Raw genomic sequence first — 17,196 nt, 5'->3', positions numbered from 1 at the left:
AGGAAAGTGTTGCCTCTCCTTCTAAAGAAGTGGAAGCCATGATTGACAGGTGATCTTGGCAACCCAAGTAGGCTGTTGATGCATGCATGGGATGAATCCCTGCATCTGTGTGGGTTTTTTTTTGTGTGGATGCATGTTAGTGTGAGTGTAACAAAGAGAGCTGTGTGTGAATCACTCGGGCAAATCCTGCACTGGTAAGCGCTACCTGACCCGGTGATCTCAGATCCTGGGGCTATTCCAGGGAGGGAGTTCTCCTAGCAGAGGCTTCAAAAGGGAACACTGATCTGTGATCTGTCAATACCACAGATGCTTCACTGGATTTTGGGAGCCCATCAATAGTGCTTCTATTCTCATGTATGATTCAATCCCCTCGTTGGCTACCTGCAGCTGTCTGATTAACATTAAATCTATAGCGCACCCTCCCACTATGCTTGTTGTTGTGTATCCTTGCTATGGGCTATGTCGACGGAGAACATCAATCTTGTTATTGGTAATGACCACTGAGTAGTGTAGTGTACTGAATCTTTTTCTCAACCACAATAATTTGGGGCTTGCAGTTAGAGCTACTGTAGACATGGGCACAAAACTCCTCTTGATAAATTGTTAGTATGAATAATGAGAAACTGCACTAAATACTGGTTCATTCATTAAAAGTCAAAGGTTCAAGTCTTTGTACATTAAAATCATAACATGGTTTGGTTGCTCATGTTAACGAATTATTTTGGACTGTCTCAGACCAAAGGGATAATGTATGAATTTTGAAAATAGGTATAGTTCCCCTTTAAGGGGGCAGTTACTCCATCAGAAGGTCATGTCGGATGGTCAAATAGTTCAGAAACCACGCCTTCTGATCTTGGATTGGGGGGGACGTGTCGGACCATTTCTGTATTTTCCCAAACGATTTACACCCACTTGGCCAGCTGTGTGAAGGTGAGAAAGGAGCCAGAGTTTCAACTTCTCTCTCTAGCTCTCTTTTTTTCATTCTTGACACAACCGTTTCTGTCACTTTTCTTGTGAACAACCAAGTGCGACACTATGAATGTCTTCTCGGAAAGACAAAAATGTGAGCTGTTATCCCCATAAACGTTCTGACCGACTATACCCCAGCCCTCACTGTTCCGCTACAAGGATGCATTACACAACAGCTTACATGATAGTGCCTCTTGAATTCTGAACCACGATCATTTATTCACTCTGTGTAAACTTGTGTCTGGCTCCTCAAGTCTATCACACTGAGTCTGGTGGAGATTAGCAGTGGAGCAGCAGTGAAACCTTTTATTTGATCAAGTATATAAGTTGTCATTTTTGCAGGGAACCACTGCTCTGTGGTAGAAATATGTATTATAGTAATATCATTTATACAGTGAAGCTTAATACTTTAGATAGTTTGTCAGCAGGATTACAGAAAAACTGCTGGCCAGATTCTTATGAAACTTGGTGGAAGGTTGTAACATGGGCCAAGGAAAATAATGTTAAATTGTGTATATATGTGTTATTTTTCACCTATGGAAAAAGCCTTGGCAGAGGTCTGCACTTTCTGAGTGCCCTTATGGTTATCATTGTTTTGTTTTGATTTGTTCTGATATAGTTTGAATGATACAATTTGCTGAGTATTCATTTTCCCTCTGCTCACTCCAAACAGCCCGGCACAGAGTCCAAACAGACAGGAAGACCATGCTGGAATTGTACCAGTCAACCTTAGTCCTTCATCAGTTGTCGGATATAAAATAACATGCAGAGACTGACGCAGCATCTGCACTTTATTTCAGAGCATAGTATTTCTTGTGTGCTACCCCCCTCTCATCTATCACAACTCTCTGTCTCTCTCCTGCCCTTTCTCCCCATTAGTTGAACAGGCTTGTCTGAGAATGACAAGCAGTACATTATCACGATTATTAATCTAGGTTTGGCAGGGTGTCAACTCATTTCAAGCCCAAGTGGAGTTTTGAGTCGTTAGTGTTTGAGTTTAAGAAGAGTTCTGAGATTTTGTATAATTGATTTGGCAAGTCAAATGTGACTCAGCTCTGAATAACCTTTGAGACCCAAAACTAAAGTCTACAGCTATTATAGTACTGCAATGCAAGGTTGCTATATGGGGGTGTTTTTAGATTGCAGTAGTCAACTACATTTAAAGTAACAGTGTGTAGCATTTAGGGAAATCTATTGGCTGAAATGGAATAATAATAATAAGTATGTTTTCTTCAGGGTATAACACCTGAAATTATGAATCTTGTTTGCATTACCTTAGAATGAGTGGTTTATGTCTACATATGGAGCCATAGACTGAATATAAGAAGTTTACGTAGTCATCGGGACGTCACCCATTGGTTTGTGGTCTGCACAAACAGTCAAACTAGTTGCATTTGAAGGGCTATCAAATGCCAAGACACTGCTCAGCTCACATTTTGTTTTGGTCCAGATTGTTCAACCCTGGAAGCTCATAAATTTGTATGTAGCAGCCACCCAACTCAGAGGCTTACCAACATGGTTGCAGAGGGTCAGCAAGTGTATTTGGTTTGTGACCATCTGAAGCAAAGGTCAAAGTGCTTGTTTGGGGCTCACAAAATCCTCCTCCATATCTGGACAAGTTGAATTATTAAGGATGCTGCTGCAAGAGGTGAATATTGCCACTCCTTATACTCCCTTACGGGGGCGGCTGTGGCTCTGGAGATACAGCTATTGTCCACTAATCAGAAGGTGGGTGGCTCGATCCCTGGGGTCAACATGTCGGGAGTGTCCTTCGGAGGGAAGATACTGAACCCCAATTTGCTCCCGGTGGTTTTTGCCACCGGTGTGTGAGTGCCTGTGAATGTTTATCGCTCCTGATGATGATCTTGTGTGGAAGCCTCTAGTACCAGTGTATGAATGTGTGTTTGAACGGTTAAAAGCTGGCATGTGTTGATGACTAGACTAGAAAAGGGCTGTTTATATAGCGCTGAGCAATATGCCCCAAATCTCCTATCACAATATAGGTAATTTCATATCTCTATATCTACTAACTTAATAAATAAATATTCTTTATGAAAATACCAAATGGTAATGCTTTATTTTGTATACTCCCGAGTAAATTAAATACCTGACGAATAGATAAAAATAATTTAATTAAGAACGTGTGTGTATATACAGTATATACTTGCACACAAATATAGAGTAATCAGATTAAGAGAATAGTTTGATGTACCTACATTGGGTCATTCCAATAAGCAGAATTCTTATCAATTCTGATTTTCAGAGTTAACATGCGCTTGTTAGTATCAATTTAGACGACATAATTGTGTATCATGATATCTCCATATGATTTCATCACAATAGGATTCCATTGAAAGATGGTACATTCTCATATTGAATAGACGCCCAGCCCTACGTATAAATGCAGCCCATTTACCACACCATTGGTAAGGTGCAGATGGTCCGTCTCATCGGCTTAGGTGGCCACAGAAGGAGCTTATATGTGTCTATATGTGGGTGTGAGATAAACTGATGTATGTGTCAGCCACCAGGCTTTAATTGGCCTATTTGCACACCCTGCACCTTTACTGCCTGTGAAATGTCCTCTTCCCGGTGGCCCCCCTGCTGCTGCGTTGTCCCACTTACAAATTCCTGCCGGACTCTTGACAGCAATCCAACTAAATAATCGGCTATCAAATCTCTGATGGTAAGAGTGTGCATCTGCGCTGTGGCGGCACACCGCTGAGAGGAATCTCTTCATCTGTCAAGTCAACGTTAGTCATCGCCGGATCAAGAGAGCCGAGTCTTTGATTAGAAAAAAATCAATGTGTACACTGCGGGGGCTTTCTCTCTGTGGGCTCATAGTGTATTGAAAAGAAGCATATCTGACAAAGACAGCAAAATATATCTCCACCCGGACCTCTTTTGTTGCACTCTTATCATGTAACACAGTCAAAAGCCGAGCTTCTTCATCTCAAGTAAACATGACTCTTGAGTCAAGGTTTTATTTGAGTGTCTCCAGTCATTCACTCTCGCTTTTATGTTATCAAAGCACGACATGTTGGCATTGCTGGGGAAAAAATGTAAAAAGAAAGTGCGGTAACGGTAAACACACCTAAAGCAAGTGCAACTGTCTCAGAGGATGGCCCGCCATGGCACTGAGCTCCGCTGACATAGAAAAGCTGTGATGCAGACTGGCAGGGAAGCACGGAGAGAGAGAGAGAGCGAGCGATACAATCTCTGTGTGACAGCAGATGAGGGTCAGGGGGTGTTTAAAAGAGAAAGGATAAGATAAAAGGAGAGGTTGGGATGGGAGATTATACGCTCCTGGGAAACGGGGCAGAGAGGAGACTGAAGAGTATCCAGAGTTCCTATGACTCACCGGCACTTTTACTAGGCTGGTCTTTGACAGACATCCACACACGCACACTGTAACACAGCTCACATACACATATCTGGTCCGCACGCACGCACGCACGCACGCACGCACGCACATCTCTGATTTTAAGGATACTGTATGGACTGGTAAGGAAAGTCTCCACAGATATATATTCTCTTTTTTCCCTTACACACACACCTACACACACACAAAAAAGTTCACTGTTTTTCATCGGGAAAAAAAGTGAAAGAGAGACAGAAAAGTGTAACTGTGAGAAAAGCAAATAAGTGGGAGGGAAAGAGAATGCAAAGAGAGAAATGAGGTGAGTGTGACTGTGTGTGAGAGAGAGAGAGGGAGATGAGGTGAGGAGGCGGAGAGATGAGAGGCGAGGGAGGGAGTAATGGAGACAGGGAGGGTGGAGAAGAGAGGGATAAGGCACACTTGGATGAAGGATTCCAGCGGAGTGAGGAGGGACGTTCAAGTGCTGGATCAAGGAGACTGAACTACAGGTCTGGGGTCCTTCAGACTGGACAGAAGACCAACTGACGAGATGGACGGATGGAGGAACGCCAGGCCCAAGGCTGACACAGACCGACATGACCTCTCCATCTGGGTGTTTCACCTAATCTGAACCCTCCTGACGACCGCCACAGGACGCATGACTGACCATCAGGACTGAGATCCAGCAGAAGTTCGGAGGGAGTTCGCAATGGATGTATACAAATGTCTGAGCATACTTTTCTTCACTCTTCCTCCACAAGGTAAATCTTTTCCCTTACTGTCAGTTACAGTTGCTTCACCTGCCATTTTCTTTATAATTGTGAGGGACTGTGTGAAAATGATTGGGGGCGGGGACGTCGGGGTATCAGGAAAGAGGGAGGGTTGTGTATTTTGAATATATGCTCAAGGGAGGCTGGTCTATATTTATTGGGAGAGGACTGTGTCAACTTTTACACATCACCATTTTTTAATTTTTCATTAATTTGATCAAAGTTGATGCCTTAACCATTCATCAGCTCTTTATTCAAAAGTAGAGGCTGTATTTTCTCTATTTTGTTGTGTTTAGTTTTGTTCATGCCATGACATTTTGTACATATCACTTGTATAGAAAGTGATATTTGCTGCTCATGCATTATTGGCCTGCGAGAGTTCATTGATCAAATGAGGACAGAACTGGGTCTAGTGGCTCAGACACATATAGATAACTAAGCAGATAGAAATCGTAAAACTGAAAGCATCAGCGGATAAAAAATGCTAAAATGGAGATTTGCTTTATTTTTTTTTAAGATTGTATTTATTTTTCTGGATAGTTTACATAATTCATTTTGATTGTCTTCATGAACACTTAAAAGAACAGATGCCATCAATGAGAAGTAGCCAGAGGAATGATGATTTAAAGGAGAAGGAACTGGATACTCTCACAAGAATAGGAAGAGAGAAATTTGAGTAAGTATATGCCAGGCAGCTGGAATGGAAAGGTCCAGGTTTCTCCATTCAGCTTAACTGGTAACATCACAGTCTGTGCCGGTGCTATTCACAGTTTCCTGTAAAGCCCATTGTACAGAAGCAAGCTCATTCAGCAGTTACCTACTTTCTCCTGCACATGTTACTGCTCTGACCCACACATTGTCAAAGTCATGGCACCCTGTGAGCTCCCCCATCTAAACCCATTAGTTGGGAGGCTGCTTTAGAGTTTACCGGAGTGTCCCTATTTATTTAATACCATCTGCATTCAACAGATATCGCTCCGAGGTGACGTGATGAAACAAAGTGCACCTGTGTCTGGTTTTTTTCATCTGCAAAAATGTAGAGACATTTCAAGGTTGTTGAGTATCTGGACATGTCCACCACATTAGAAAGGGAAATAAAAACGCGGTGGGACAAATAAACTGTATCCATTTAATAAGGTATTGATCCCAAGCCTTTTACAAGCTGAGGATGCCAGTTTTCAGGCAACTGAAGGACAGCCCTTCAGCTTTGATTGAGTGGGTGGGAGAACCCGAGAGGAAGGCCAGCAGCATGACAACAACATCTGTGTCCTTGTTTCAGAAATACAAATTGGAACAGCATCTTTCTTCAAGGTAGATAGATCGATAGACAGATAGGGAGATAGAATTCCCCCCAGTTCCGGTACAATTTAATATTTTTATAATAAGCAGGAAACAATATTTACAATACAACGCACCACACGATAGAAAGACATTGAAATATGCAGAAGTGCCAGGAATAATGATATATCAGTGAGGCTGGTGAAACAAAATCCCAGCCTATGATGAATTGCTGTGCCATGCACATGTTACCTGCACAGACTCACTATGTCCATAATAGGAAAATGCCTAATTCAATAGGGGAAAAAAAGGTTTGAAACACAAAGGACATTGTGCTGTATGAGTCTCGGGACGATCTCCGTTCCTTTTAATTGTTCTGAGACCTTGTTAGGTCATCCTCAGCGCCGGGTTGGGTGGAGGCGGTGGGGGTTGAGTTGCTCCATCAGAGCTGCCGTGGCAGAGAGGGTGAGAGCGGGCGAGGGAGGGGTGAGACGTCTCGACAGACTGCTCCATCAGCATGTCTGTTCAGAGACGCAGCGGATGCCCTCAGACTCGGATTCATGCTTCCGCTTTTACCTTCTCTCATCTCCACCCCCCCCCCATCACTCAGATACAGTCCCTTGTAACCAAACGCCACCTATATAATAGAGGTCACCCTCCTTTTAGATTACACTCTGTACAGTGAATCCTTCCTGGCGGCATGGATCAGTTAAATCCATTATAGATGAATGTATTGTAGACAATGAATTCAGTATTAAAATGAAAGCCACGATTTCAAATGCATAATATTAAGTATAAAAGAGCAAAAGAGAAACAAATCAAGGCCACTGTCATGAATGAGCACAAAGGAGCAGCATTTACATGCAGTCTCTAGCAAAAGTATTGTTTTAAAGTTCTAAAAATACTTTTATTGGCACATAAGGGCTAAAAAAAGGTCAATGTTATTGATCCAAGCTGAACTTATGTGTCTAATCTCTTCTTCCCTTAGTTTGTTTCCAAGTTCAACCTCGTGCCCACGCTGAAGAAAGGCTGCTCCAGGATCTGTTCGCACATTACAATAAGCTCTCCCGGCCTGCGGAAAACACTTCAGACACAGTGCTGGTCCACTTTGGATTGTCTATTGCCCAGCTCATTGATGTGGTGAGTAAAACCTCACAGCATTGTTGCGTTTCACCAATCGCCAACCCTGGATATCAATATTGAAGTCCAACTGAAATAAATTGTTTTTGTTTTTCTACTGCTACAGCATACATATCTGCTCTGTCTAGCACTTGCCCTGTGGTCTCTTCTGATGAAAAAATTAAGAAACAAAAGGAAAAAGAAAACATTTGTTTATGGTGGTGTCCATAATACTTTGAATCTCTACGTTTCTGAACCAAAAATATGTTTCATAAATAATCTTTTATATCGGTGTCGTATAACGCGTGCAGAAACGCACAACGCAACGCCATGTGGTTGACATTTTGAACAAATGGTTATATTTAGGCAACTAAACTACTTGGTTATGACTGGAAAAAAGATCCTATTCTGTCACAATAATAACATAAAATGTAACGTAACTAGCGTAAATAAACAACAACCTCCATTAACAGACTTACTTACATAATGTTACGTAACAAACGTAACAATGCAACGTAAAAGTAGTCCATAAGTCAATGTTTAGTTTTGGTTTCACATGGGACATGAGCAGTGGTCTCCTGGGTGAAAGTCCTGTGTTTGTTGTGTGTTTGCTTGACCCAATCCCTACTACCCTTCGTGGACTTTCTTGCTTGTTTTACTTTTTGTTATTATTACGAAATTCTCAATAACAGTCGCTCGATATACTACGTCCCTTTCTCTGTTGCACTACCTCACTTGTTCTGACTGAATGCAAAAAAAACGTTGACATGGTTTGCAGAAACGTGCAATGCTAACATTTATTTTCTGCCGATTGGGCTCATAGGCATCATAGGCACACACACAACACAAGAGCCAAAGACCACAACTTTGCTGCTTTCTCCTTCTTATCGAACTTACAAACATGACCACCCGTCCTGCAGCGTAGCTCGTTGAACAAGCCACCAAACGTTCACCGTGGAAAAGTGCACCGTTAATGCCAGTTTGCAGGCTGAATAGTTATTATGCTGGTCAGCTGCAGCACATTAAACTGCATGAAAACTTAAATGCAAATATCACTTTGCCCAGTAGGTGTGGCCCTTGAAAAGTTGATTTATTATTATGAATGTTGGTCCAATGCAGTTGTGTATAGTCTAAATTGTACTCTCTATGTCTTATGTATCATATTAATCACGATCACACTAGCAACCAGCTCAAAGCTACACCAGGAAACAGAGATAAATGTAAATATACAGATCGCTTATCAGCGGAAATTAAACCACAACAGAAGAGACTGAATTATTGTCACAAATTAAATTCAGTTGTCAAGCATGCTATTGCTGGTAACTATCCAAATCCAGACACAGCTGGTCTCAACAAAAAACATCTCTATTCTGTCTTGCCTCTTGTCTTATCTTTGCATTACAGACACAAATTATGTTGCAGGGTTTCTGTTGACTAAGGTAAACCCGTTTTTTACAAGGCCTTTAACTGCCATTTGGAACCATGCAAAGTTCCCTGGTGCAGCTTCAATATCGAATACGTGCAGCCTGCATCACTACGGGACGATTCTCCGGGTTTTTGACACACAATTAGGTGGCAGGGCTTGCTTCACATGCCCGGTAGAGTGAGAGTCAGCTCCTGGTGAAGTTGTTGTCTCCTACAGTGCATTCTCACTGACTGCTGTGTCTCAGATGTTGCTGGGAGAGAGCTGGAGACAGCAGCTTGCCAGCACTGGCAGCAAAGCACGTAGCATTACCTAATGTTTTTTTATTTTATTGATGTATTACACAACTAATCTGTCTTTTTAAATAGAGGATGTTGATTTATTTTGAAAGCAGCTTTGAAACAATAACAAATGATGAATATAAAATTAATTAATGAAACCCATGCGATGATGAAGTCCAGGCTGACATATAATTCATTGGAAAGAAGATTAATGTCATAATTTATTTTTCCCTCTCCCGTTTACATGAAATAAGGATGAGAAGAACCAGATGATGACCACAAACGTTTGGGTCAAGCAAGTATGTAATAATATGGATAGAGATAAAACACATGCTAATTATACAGTCTAATATAAAGCTGCAGTATATAAATTTGATTAATGTTTTCCTACAGGAATGGAACGATTACAAACTCCGCTGGAACCCGGAGGAATACGAAAATGTCACCTCCATCCGTATTCCCTCAGAGATCATCTGGAGGCCCGACATAGTCCTCTACAACAAGTGAGGATCTGTGTCAATGGCTTGTTTTCATGTGAAGACACTGTGAGAGACCCTGGGATCTCCAATGTTGCCACATTCAAGGCAAAACTAATCGCATAGCAGCCAATGTTCACATGGGAATGATTTCATTCCAACAGATGGTATAACTGGAGGGAACACTTTTAGCTGTTGTGCCTAACATCTTGTCCTGAGCCAAGGTCGTAAAGTAATTTAGCTAAAATAAATGGGAACAAGGTCAGCCTTAATGGATGTGGTTACAAACACAGCTCGGTACATTGTACAAAGCAATACATTAGCCTGGGATTTATAAGATGGAACGTAATTGGATGTGTTTCAAGGGGCCTCGGATAAAATGCATCCAGTGTGAAAGCCCCAAGTAGACCTGTATTCACTTCACTCTAAATCAAGGAAATCAGCTAAAACTGGAAAACATTTGCTAATTGCAACAAGATGGACAGATGACTACGTCAGATGATGAGCTGAAGCAGGAAGTAATGGGAGGGGAGTTTAGGTGTGTAATGGCAGGGCTGGAATCATGGAAGGATTTCAACAAAGATTGATCAGATTATAGAGGCAGGAGATGAGACAGAGGAAAATGGGGCAGCTGTCCGTATTCAGAGATTGGATTACTGTCTTCCTGTATCTCTTCTCTGGCACCACAAACAGCTCATTGTGACACATTTCACATGTGATAGAGACATGTAAATGTGAGTTTAATCAGAATACATATATTAACAAATGTTGTCTCTCTGCTAATAAGAGCATGTCGAGGGTGATTCAAATAATGGAAAACAAACTTTGAATTAAGAATACTTAGAAGATTTGAATTATAGTAAATAGTTCTCTGATGATTTTCTCCCATTGTTTTTTATTTTTTTATTCTTTTTAAAGAACAATAGAAATGTAAAAGTTTCGCACTTTGTATGGTTTGCACTTGTCACACTGTGTAAAAGAGTCATCATTTGTTCTTCAAGTTACAAGTTGACTTTAGCCGGTGGTTAAAAATGGCAACTTACCAGCATTTTCCAACCGAGAACAAATGACCAAACTCAATCCACTGAAGGCGACGGTAAGATGTGGTTGAAAACAATAAAATGTGGAATTAATGTTGTCGCTTGAAGCACTTGGCCAGAACAAAAATATTGTAATGCAACCCTTGATGAAGGTAAAAATGTTAAGTACATTTCCCCCCCCTCCCACACACTTTTCTCCCCTGTCATACCCCGTTCTTTTGTGTGCAGTGCTGATGGCGACTTTGCGGTGACTCACCTCACGAAGGCACATCTGTTCCACGATGGTCGGATAAAGTGGATGCCACCGGCCATCTACAAGTCTTCGTGCAGCATTGATGTCACCTTCTTCCCATTTGACCAGCAGAGCTGCAAGATGAAGTTTGGCTCGTGGACCTATGACCGCGCCAAGATCGATCTCATCAGCATGGCCAGCGACGTGGACCAGATGGACTACTGGGAGAGTGGCGAATGGGTCATCATCAATGCAGTGGGCAAGTACAACACCAAAAAGTATGAGTGTTGCACGGAGATCTACTCAGACATCACCTACTACTTCATTATCCGGAGGCTTCCGTTGTTCTACACCATCAACCTCATCATCCCCTGTCTTCTTATCTCCTGTTTGACCGTGCTGGTGTTTTATTTGCCATCGCAATGTGGAGAGAAGATCACCTTGTGCATCTCAGTGCTACTGTCCCTAACAGTATTCCTCCTGCTGATCACAGAGATCATACCGTCTACATCGCTGGTGATTCCGCTGATTGGTGAATATCTGCTGTTCACCATGGTCTTTGTCACTCTCTCCATCGTAATTACCGTCTTTGTTTTGAACGTACATCACCGGTCGCCACAAACCCACAGCATGCCTCACTGGGTGCGGAGAGTATTCTTGGACATGGTGCCGCGAGTCCTCTTCATGAAGCGTCCGCCGGGCACAGCCAAGCAGCACTGCAAGAAGCTTATCGAGATGATGCACCGTCCGACCACCATATCTGCAACGGGCAACTCGCTGGCCTATTGGACAGGGTTGGAGACGGGGCTGAGACAGATGTGCGAGGTGGAGAATGCACTCCCAAAGACTCCATCCGACAGTCCAAGCATCCACGTCTGCTTGCCCTCTCCACCCTCTTCCCCTCTTGAGGACCCCAAGGACGATGATCACCCACTGAAGGCCAACATCTTCTGCCGGACCACATCTGGTCAGTATTCAGTTCTCTCTGAGAAGCAACCCCCACGGGGACACAACTCCGCGGCCTCGTCTTCTTCGCAACTATCCTTGCCCCCAGCTTTGCCAATGGGTCCACTCCACAGCCTTTCCAAAGAAGAAGCAAATACACTGGCCCCAAATGGCCGCTCCCTCAGCGCAGAGCAAATGTGTGACCCTCAGAGAGCCGGACACCGGTGTCGCTCCCGCAGCTTCCAGTACTGCTGTCTGCACGATGAAGGCCCTGGGCTCATGGCGATCACAGGGTGGGTGAAGAAACAAGCCTGTACAGATCACCCAGCAGGAACCATCACAGCTGAGTCAACTAAAGACGCGAGTACCCAGCAGGACACCGTTATTCCAACTATATCCCCAGCTGTGCAACGGGCCATAGAGGGAGTTCAGTACGTCGCTGATCATCTCAGGGCAGAGGATGCAGATTTCTCAGTAAGTTGAAACATTACCTTTGTTTAAATAATTGGTAACGCTTTGGTAAATGACATATTAGTTTCTAAATATCCATGTAGTGCTAATATTTGAAAAAAGAAAGTCCAACAGAGCTTCTTATAACTCAATATTGCTTCAATGAGTTTGTCAGATTTTGTTGGATACAAGTACAATCCCACATGCAGCACATGCAATAGGGCTGTCAACTGAAATTTGAGCTGCTATTTTAATGAGGGAAAATATCAATAGCCAATCTGTAATCATCTGTGCAAGTCACAATTCTCAGTGTATAAGCATGCCGTGCCTTGTAATCCAACCGTGGGGGTTCCTACTACAACCTGTGTTTGCGGAATTACTTACATTGCATAATTGAGAGCTTCCCAGAGCAAATGACCATCAGACAAGTGACAGTTTAATGAGACTTTACCTACGTCGCGCCATGTGTCAAACTGCCGGTCTCTAGTTTTGACAGTTTAAAAACGTTACCTTGAAATAAATCAGTGAAAATGCATTTTGATAAGGAAAGAAAGAACCTTTTTCCACTATACAATACAACACTGATTCAGTGTTGATTGCCGAGTCACTTGCAAAAGAATGAAAGCTGTCTCTGTGGAGTGGGATCAGAAGTTCGAAAATGTGTGCAATTATTCTAAAATAATAGAAATAAAAAAAAGTTATTGCATTCATTGACGCCAGTCATTGTCAGGACTACAATGTACTTTCTTTCTCTCGCCAGAAAAGCTCCGTCTTTTGGACAATGGGACCTCTGTAATTCGCCCTTGAATATTTCATAAGAGAGACGAGCAAGAATTGACTGACATTTAGGCGATAGCCGACTCATAATGAAAAAAACCAGCCATTCGAGAGAAATCAATGAAGGGTGAAAACTGACAGCTGGTAAAAAGAAAGGTGTAGTGAAATTCTGAAATGTCCCTCTCTGCTGTGTCTCTTCTCTGCTAGGTGAAGGAGGACTGGAAGTATGTGGCCATGGTCATTGACAGGATATTCCTCTGGATGTTTGTAATGGTGTGTATACTGGGATCTGTGGGACTCTTTCTTCCTCCTTGGCTGGCTGGAATGATCTAGAATCACGCCATTAAAGGACAGGGAGTCCACGAACACTTACAGGAAACGAACTGTCTTATCTCTTTAAAAAAAAAGAAAAAATATATATCATCTTTTTTCATTTTTCAAAGGAACTACAAGTCCCACGCCTTGGTCTTTCCCCAGGTTATCAAAAGGCTACTCACGGAGAAACAAGATGAAATATCTCTCATTGATTCCACTGAGCATATAAATTCTTTATGAGGGCAAAAGGCCAACAGCGAAGAAGTCCTTCTTCACCACTCAATTTTGACATTGAGTTGTATAGCTCATGTTGTCAACTTGTATAACAGAGAAGAATAGAGTTTGACCAATATATAACTGCAGAAAACCCCACAGAGAACATAAGATGTTAATAACACTGTAAAAGGTTTGGATTAAAACTCAATTTTCACATTCCTGCTACAATGTCAATGTAAAATATTCAAGTTTCAGTGCGACCTGATTGAATTTCTGGGAGGGAGTTGTGCGTGTTTGTTCATGTGTGACGCGTTGTTTTTTTTGCAATGGTCACTGATAGGTAGGATTTTCTAATCGTAGCAGTTAAATAAACACATCATTCAATATTTCTTTTGTTGCTACCACAGCACTTTGGCGTTAACAGGGAGGGATTTAAAGTCTCTCTCTCCGGCCATGCATAGCCCTTCCTCCCCCTCAACCCGACAATCTTTTCTATTGCTTGATAAATGAGTAGAATAGGAGTGGAATGAGCGGCCTGATTTTATGCATTTTTCTTCTTTTTTGTCAAGCATGACTTTCAAGACCATAATAATTAGGTATTGATATTTAAAGTTTAAGGTGAATATCAATAATTAACTTTGGAAACAATTTTGTTTTTATCTGGAATAAAGAAAACCAGCCTCCACACTGCATTGTACACTGTGTACCATGCAATACAATCATGACAGGGCAGGAAATCAAATTGCTTTCAAAGTGCTGAACAAAAAAAAAAGCTGTTCTTGATGAGTTGAAGGTTTCAGGCAGTGGCGGACAGTGGAAGGTGTGAGAGGCTGATGGTGAAATCACTTCTGAATGTTAATGACACAAGTGAAAACACACCTGGAGCGATGACAATGAGCAGAGAAGTGTTGATGGTACATTCTAAATCATTACATCATTAGGGTAAGACACCAGTCGCCAAGGTGTCATGCACCTATATTGACAGTAAAAATGTGGTCCAACCATTACCATACAAAAAAAAGAGTATTATTGTTAATATTATTAATACTTATATTAATATTATTATATACATGAGGCTGACTTTATTATGGAAAGGCTCCAAACTTTCCTTAATAACATCACATTTTGTTAATTTAGATAGTGCATGACTTTTGCGGCTTTGCTTAATGAATCTTTTCAATATCTGCAACAGCTAAATGAACAGATGATTAGACCACTGGTTCTGTGCAAACGGTTAACACTTTTAGGGAAAGGTTAATTGTGCTGCAGTATGACAAAAATTATCAGATGACAGTGAGCTGCATATATACAGTATATTAGGTGCAGGGGTGGAAGTAACAAATGAAATTGACTTAAATTACTGTAACAAAGTCTTTTTTTTTGGGGGGGGGGGGGATAGTAGGTTGACAGATATGTCATCTGAAAACTGAGAACCCAAAGATTAATTTGAGCTGCGGCTCAGCAGGGTGTCAAATACTCGGGAATTGATCAACAATCCCTCCAAAATACCACATTTAGATGCCAGGACCTTGAGGAACACCACAGAACATTCCATGCTGTGATGTGGTATTAAAAAACATTTGACATTTGGAGATTTCTGTAAGAATTGCATTTTTTTGCAGATTGAATGTCAAGTGCTTCCGTCTTCTTCTGTGAAACCCCCTTATTGTCAATATACCTAGATAAGTCATACAGTCTCTAAATGCCACAGGTCTCTAGTTTGTGGATATAAAGTTTCATGAGGCTGTGATCATCCTAGAGGTCACAACATGTCATTTTATAGTGACGTCAACTGTCAAAAAATGGTCTCACAATGTGACATGGCTACAATGGGGACTCACATCCTCACACAAGAATACAATTAAGCTCATTGGATCCAGTAGAGTCTCAGCCTTCCAGTCATACCTAATTTATGCAATTCCAAGACTAACTCGGGACCCCAGTATGCAGAAATAATAAAATACACCCTTTTTTAGAATAGGCAAAAATACCACATTTATACTGAATTCTAACAACTGCATGATTTTTGCCCCAAACTGCATGGAATTATAAAGTGGGCATGATATGGCCTAAAGTTTCAGCCCCTTTACCAACAAGCTAGCATGACATGAATCGGTCGCGTAGTTTCATATAACAATACCTTCACTCTAGCTTCAAAGCTGAGGCAGCTACAGCCTTCGGATTATTGATGTTTCTAACTTGTTAATATGTGCACCAAAATCCAAAAAAAAGCATTAAATTCCTGTTGACAGCAAGTCATCAACTCTTGTCCACTTTAATCCTGCTCCCAGACATCTGCGTCCTGCTGCTCCACCTCAGTTAAAATCCCCGATTTGATCAGATTTAAAAGCGTGTAACATTACACCTGAATGCCCAAAGTGATGTCCTTCATCTTGAACTCAACAAACTATTATATTTCCACTGGCTTAGCAGAGGACCAACCGTTGATCATTATGTAAAAACACACAGGAGAAAATTGCAATCAAGCACAATATAGGAAGACAGCACTTTAAACAAGGTGATATACCTGCAGAGCTGTGTATTTATTCATTGAATCCAGCACATCATTTGAAAGAAGAAAGGCTGGGTGATGGTCTGAAATACATAACAGCTTTGTTGCAGCTTTAAATGACTTAAAAGCACATAAGCATTTATAAAAAAAAAAAATGTGCTTAAGTAATTCTTTTGTCTGTATGCAAAGATAATATACCAACGGATATTCATTTCTATTTGTCCTTCCAGTTATCCCTGGAAACACAATAAACGAGGATGGTCTTTATTGAACTACAAAGTTTCCATTATATGATAAGACGTGCCGTTTCAGCAGGGATTTATGTAAAACTCTTAATATCATACAAATTACAAATGGACACGTCACGTGGTGAAGCTCGATAAAGGTCCTCTGTGTCCGCTGTACAAGCAATGCAAATGCCACGCAAGTAAGAAGAAGCTATTATTTACAACGAAATGTCATTTTGTTACATTTACCTTGATGAAAAATTGACCTTAAATGCTGGTTTCAATTAAGGGAACGTCTTTGCAGATACATATGCTAAGACTTAGATCATGAACTTAGACAAGGAGACTTGCTTTAATTAATAGATGCATGGCACATGATGAACCGGAGTAATACTGCTTCCTGATAAACTGTTACTTATGGAAAATGCGGGTAGAATAACACTGAAGCCCAACCGACTCGACTCATTCACAGGTCGTCCCCCTGTAGCCTGGCAACCCTCACAGCTGAACCGCCTAAAGTGAATTCCTGAGTAAAACATCTGTCAAGGTGGCCTTCCAATCAATTTCTCCATCACATCTCCTTAATCACATAATCCAGATCCTGATAAATGCCGATTAGCAGAGAAAACTCCCCTAATAGGCCAGTCTGAACCCACACACGAGACAGACGTCTGCAGGAGTGTTCAGTGCATACAGACGACCAAGGATGGAGACAACACTTAGACCTGAGGGCGCGCGCGCGCACACACACACACACACACACACACACACACACACACACACACACACACACACACACACACACACA

General features: G+C 41.7%; 1 protein-coding gene across 1 annotated transcript in view; it reads left to right on the top strand.

Annotated features, from left to right (window-relative positions):
* Window positions 1-4,770: 4,770 nt before the first annotated feature.
* Window positions 4,771-17,196, top strand: part of chrna4b (cholinergic receptor, nicotinic, alpha 4b) — a 15,270-nt gene continuing 2,844 nt past the window's right edge. The window contains exons 1-6 of the mRNA XM_031868774.1: window positions 4,771-5,088; window positions 7,364-7,515; window positions 9,453-9,497; window positions 9,592-9,701; window positions 10,943-12,365; window positions 13,326-13,391. Coding sequence (XP_031724634.1) covers window positions 5,037-5,088; window positions 7,364-7,515; window positions 9,453-9,497; window positions 9,592-9,701; window positions 10,943-12,365; window positions 13,326-13,391 — 1,848 coding nt within the window. The 5' untranslated portion in view covers window positions 4,771-5,036. The remainder of the gene's footprint in view (window positions 5,089-7,363; window positions 7,516-9,452; window positions 9,498-9,591; window positions 9,702-10,942; window positions 12,366-13,325; window positions 13,392-17,196) is intronic.

Source organism: Anarrhichthys ocellatus, unplaced genomic scaffold (genome assembly GCF_004355925.1).
Source record: "Anarrhichthys ocellatus isolate YVR2014 unplaced genomic scaffold, GSC_Weel_1.0 scaffold44, whole genome shotgun sequence".
Lineage (NCBI taxonomy): Eukaryota > Metazoa > Chordata > Actinopteri > Perciformes > Anarhichadidae > Anarrhichthys > Anarrhichthys ocellatus.
The sequence above is the reverse complement of the archived record's forward strand: the minus strand, read 5'-3'. Positions and strand labels throughout refer to the sequence as shown.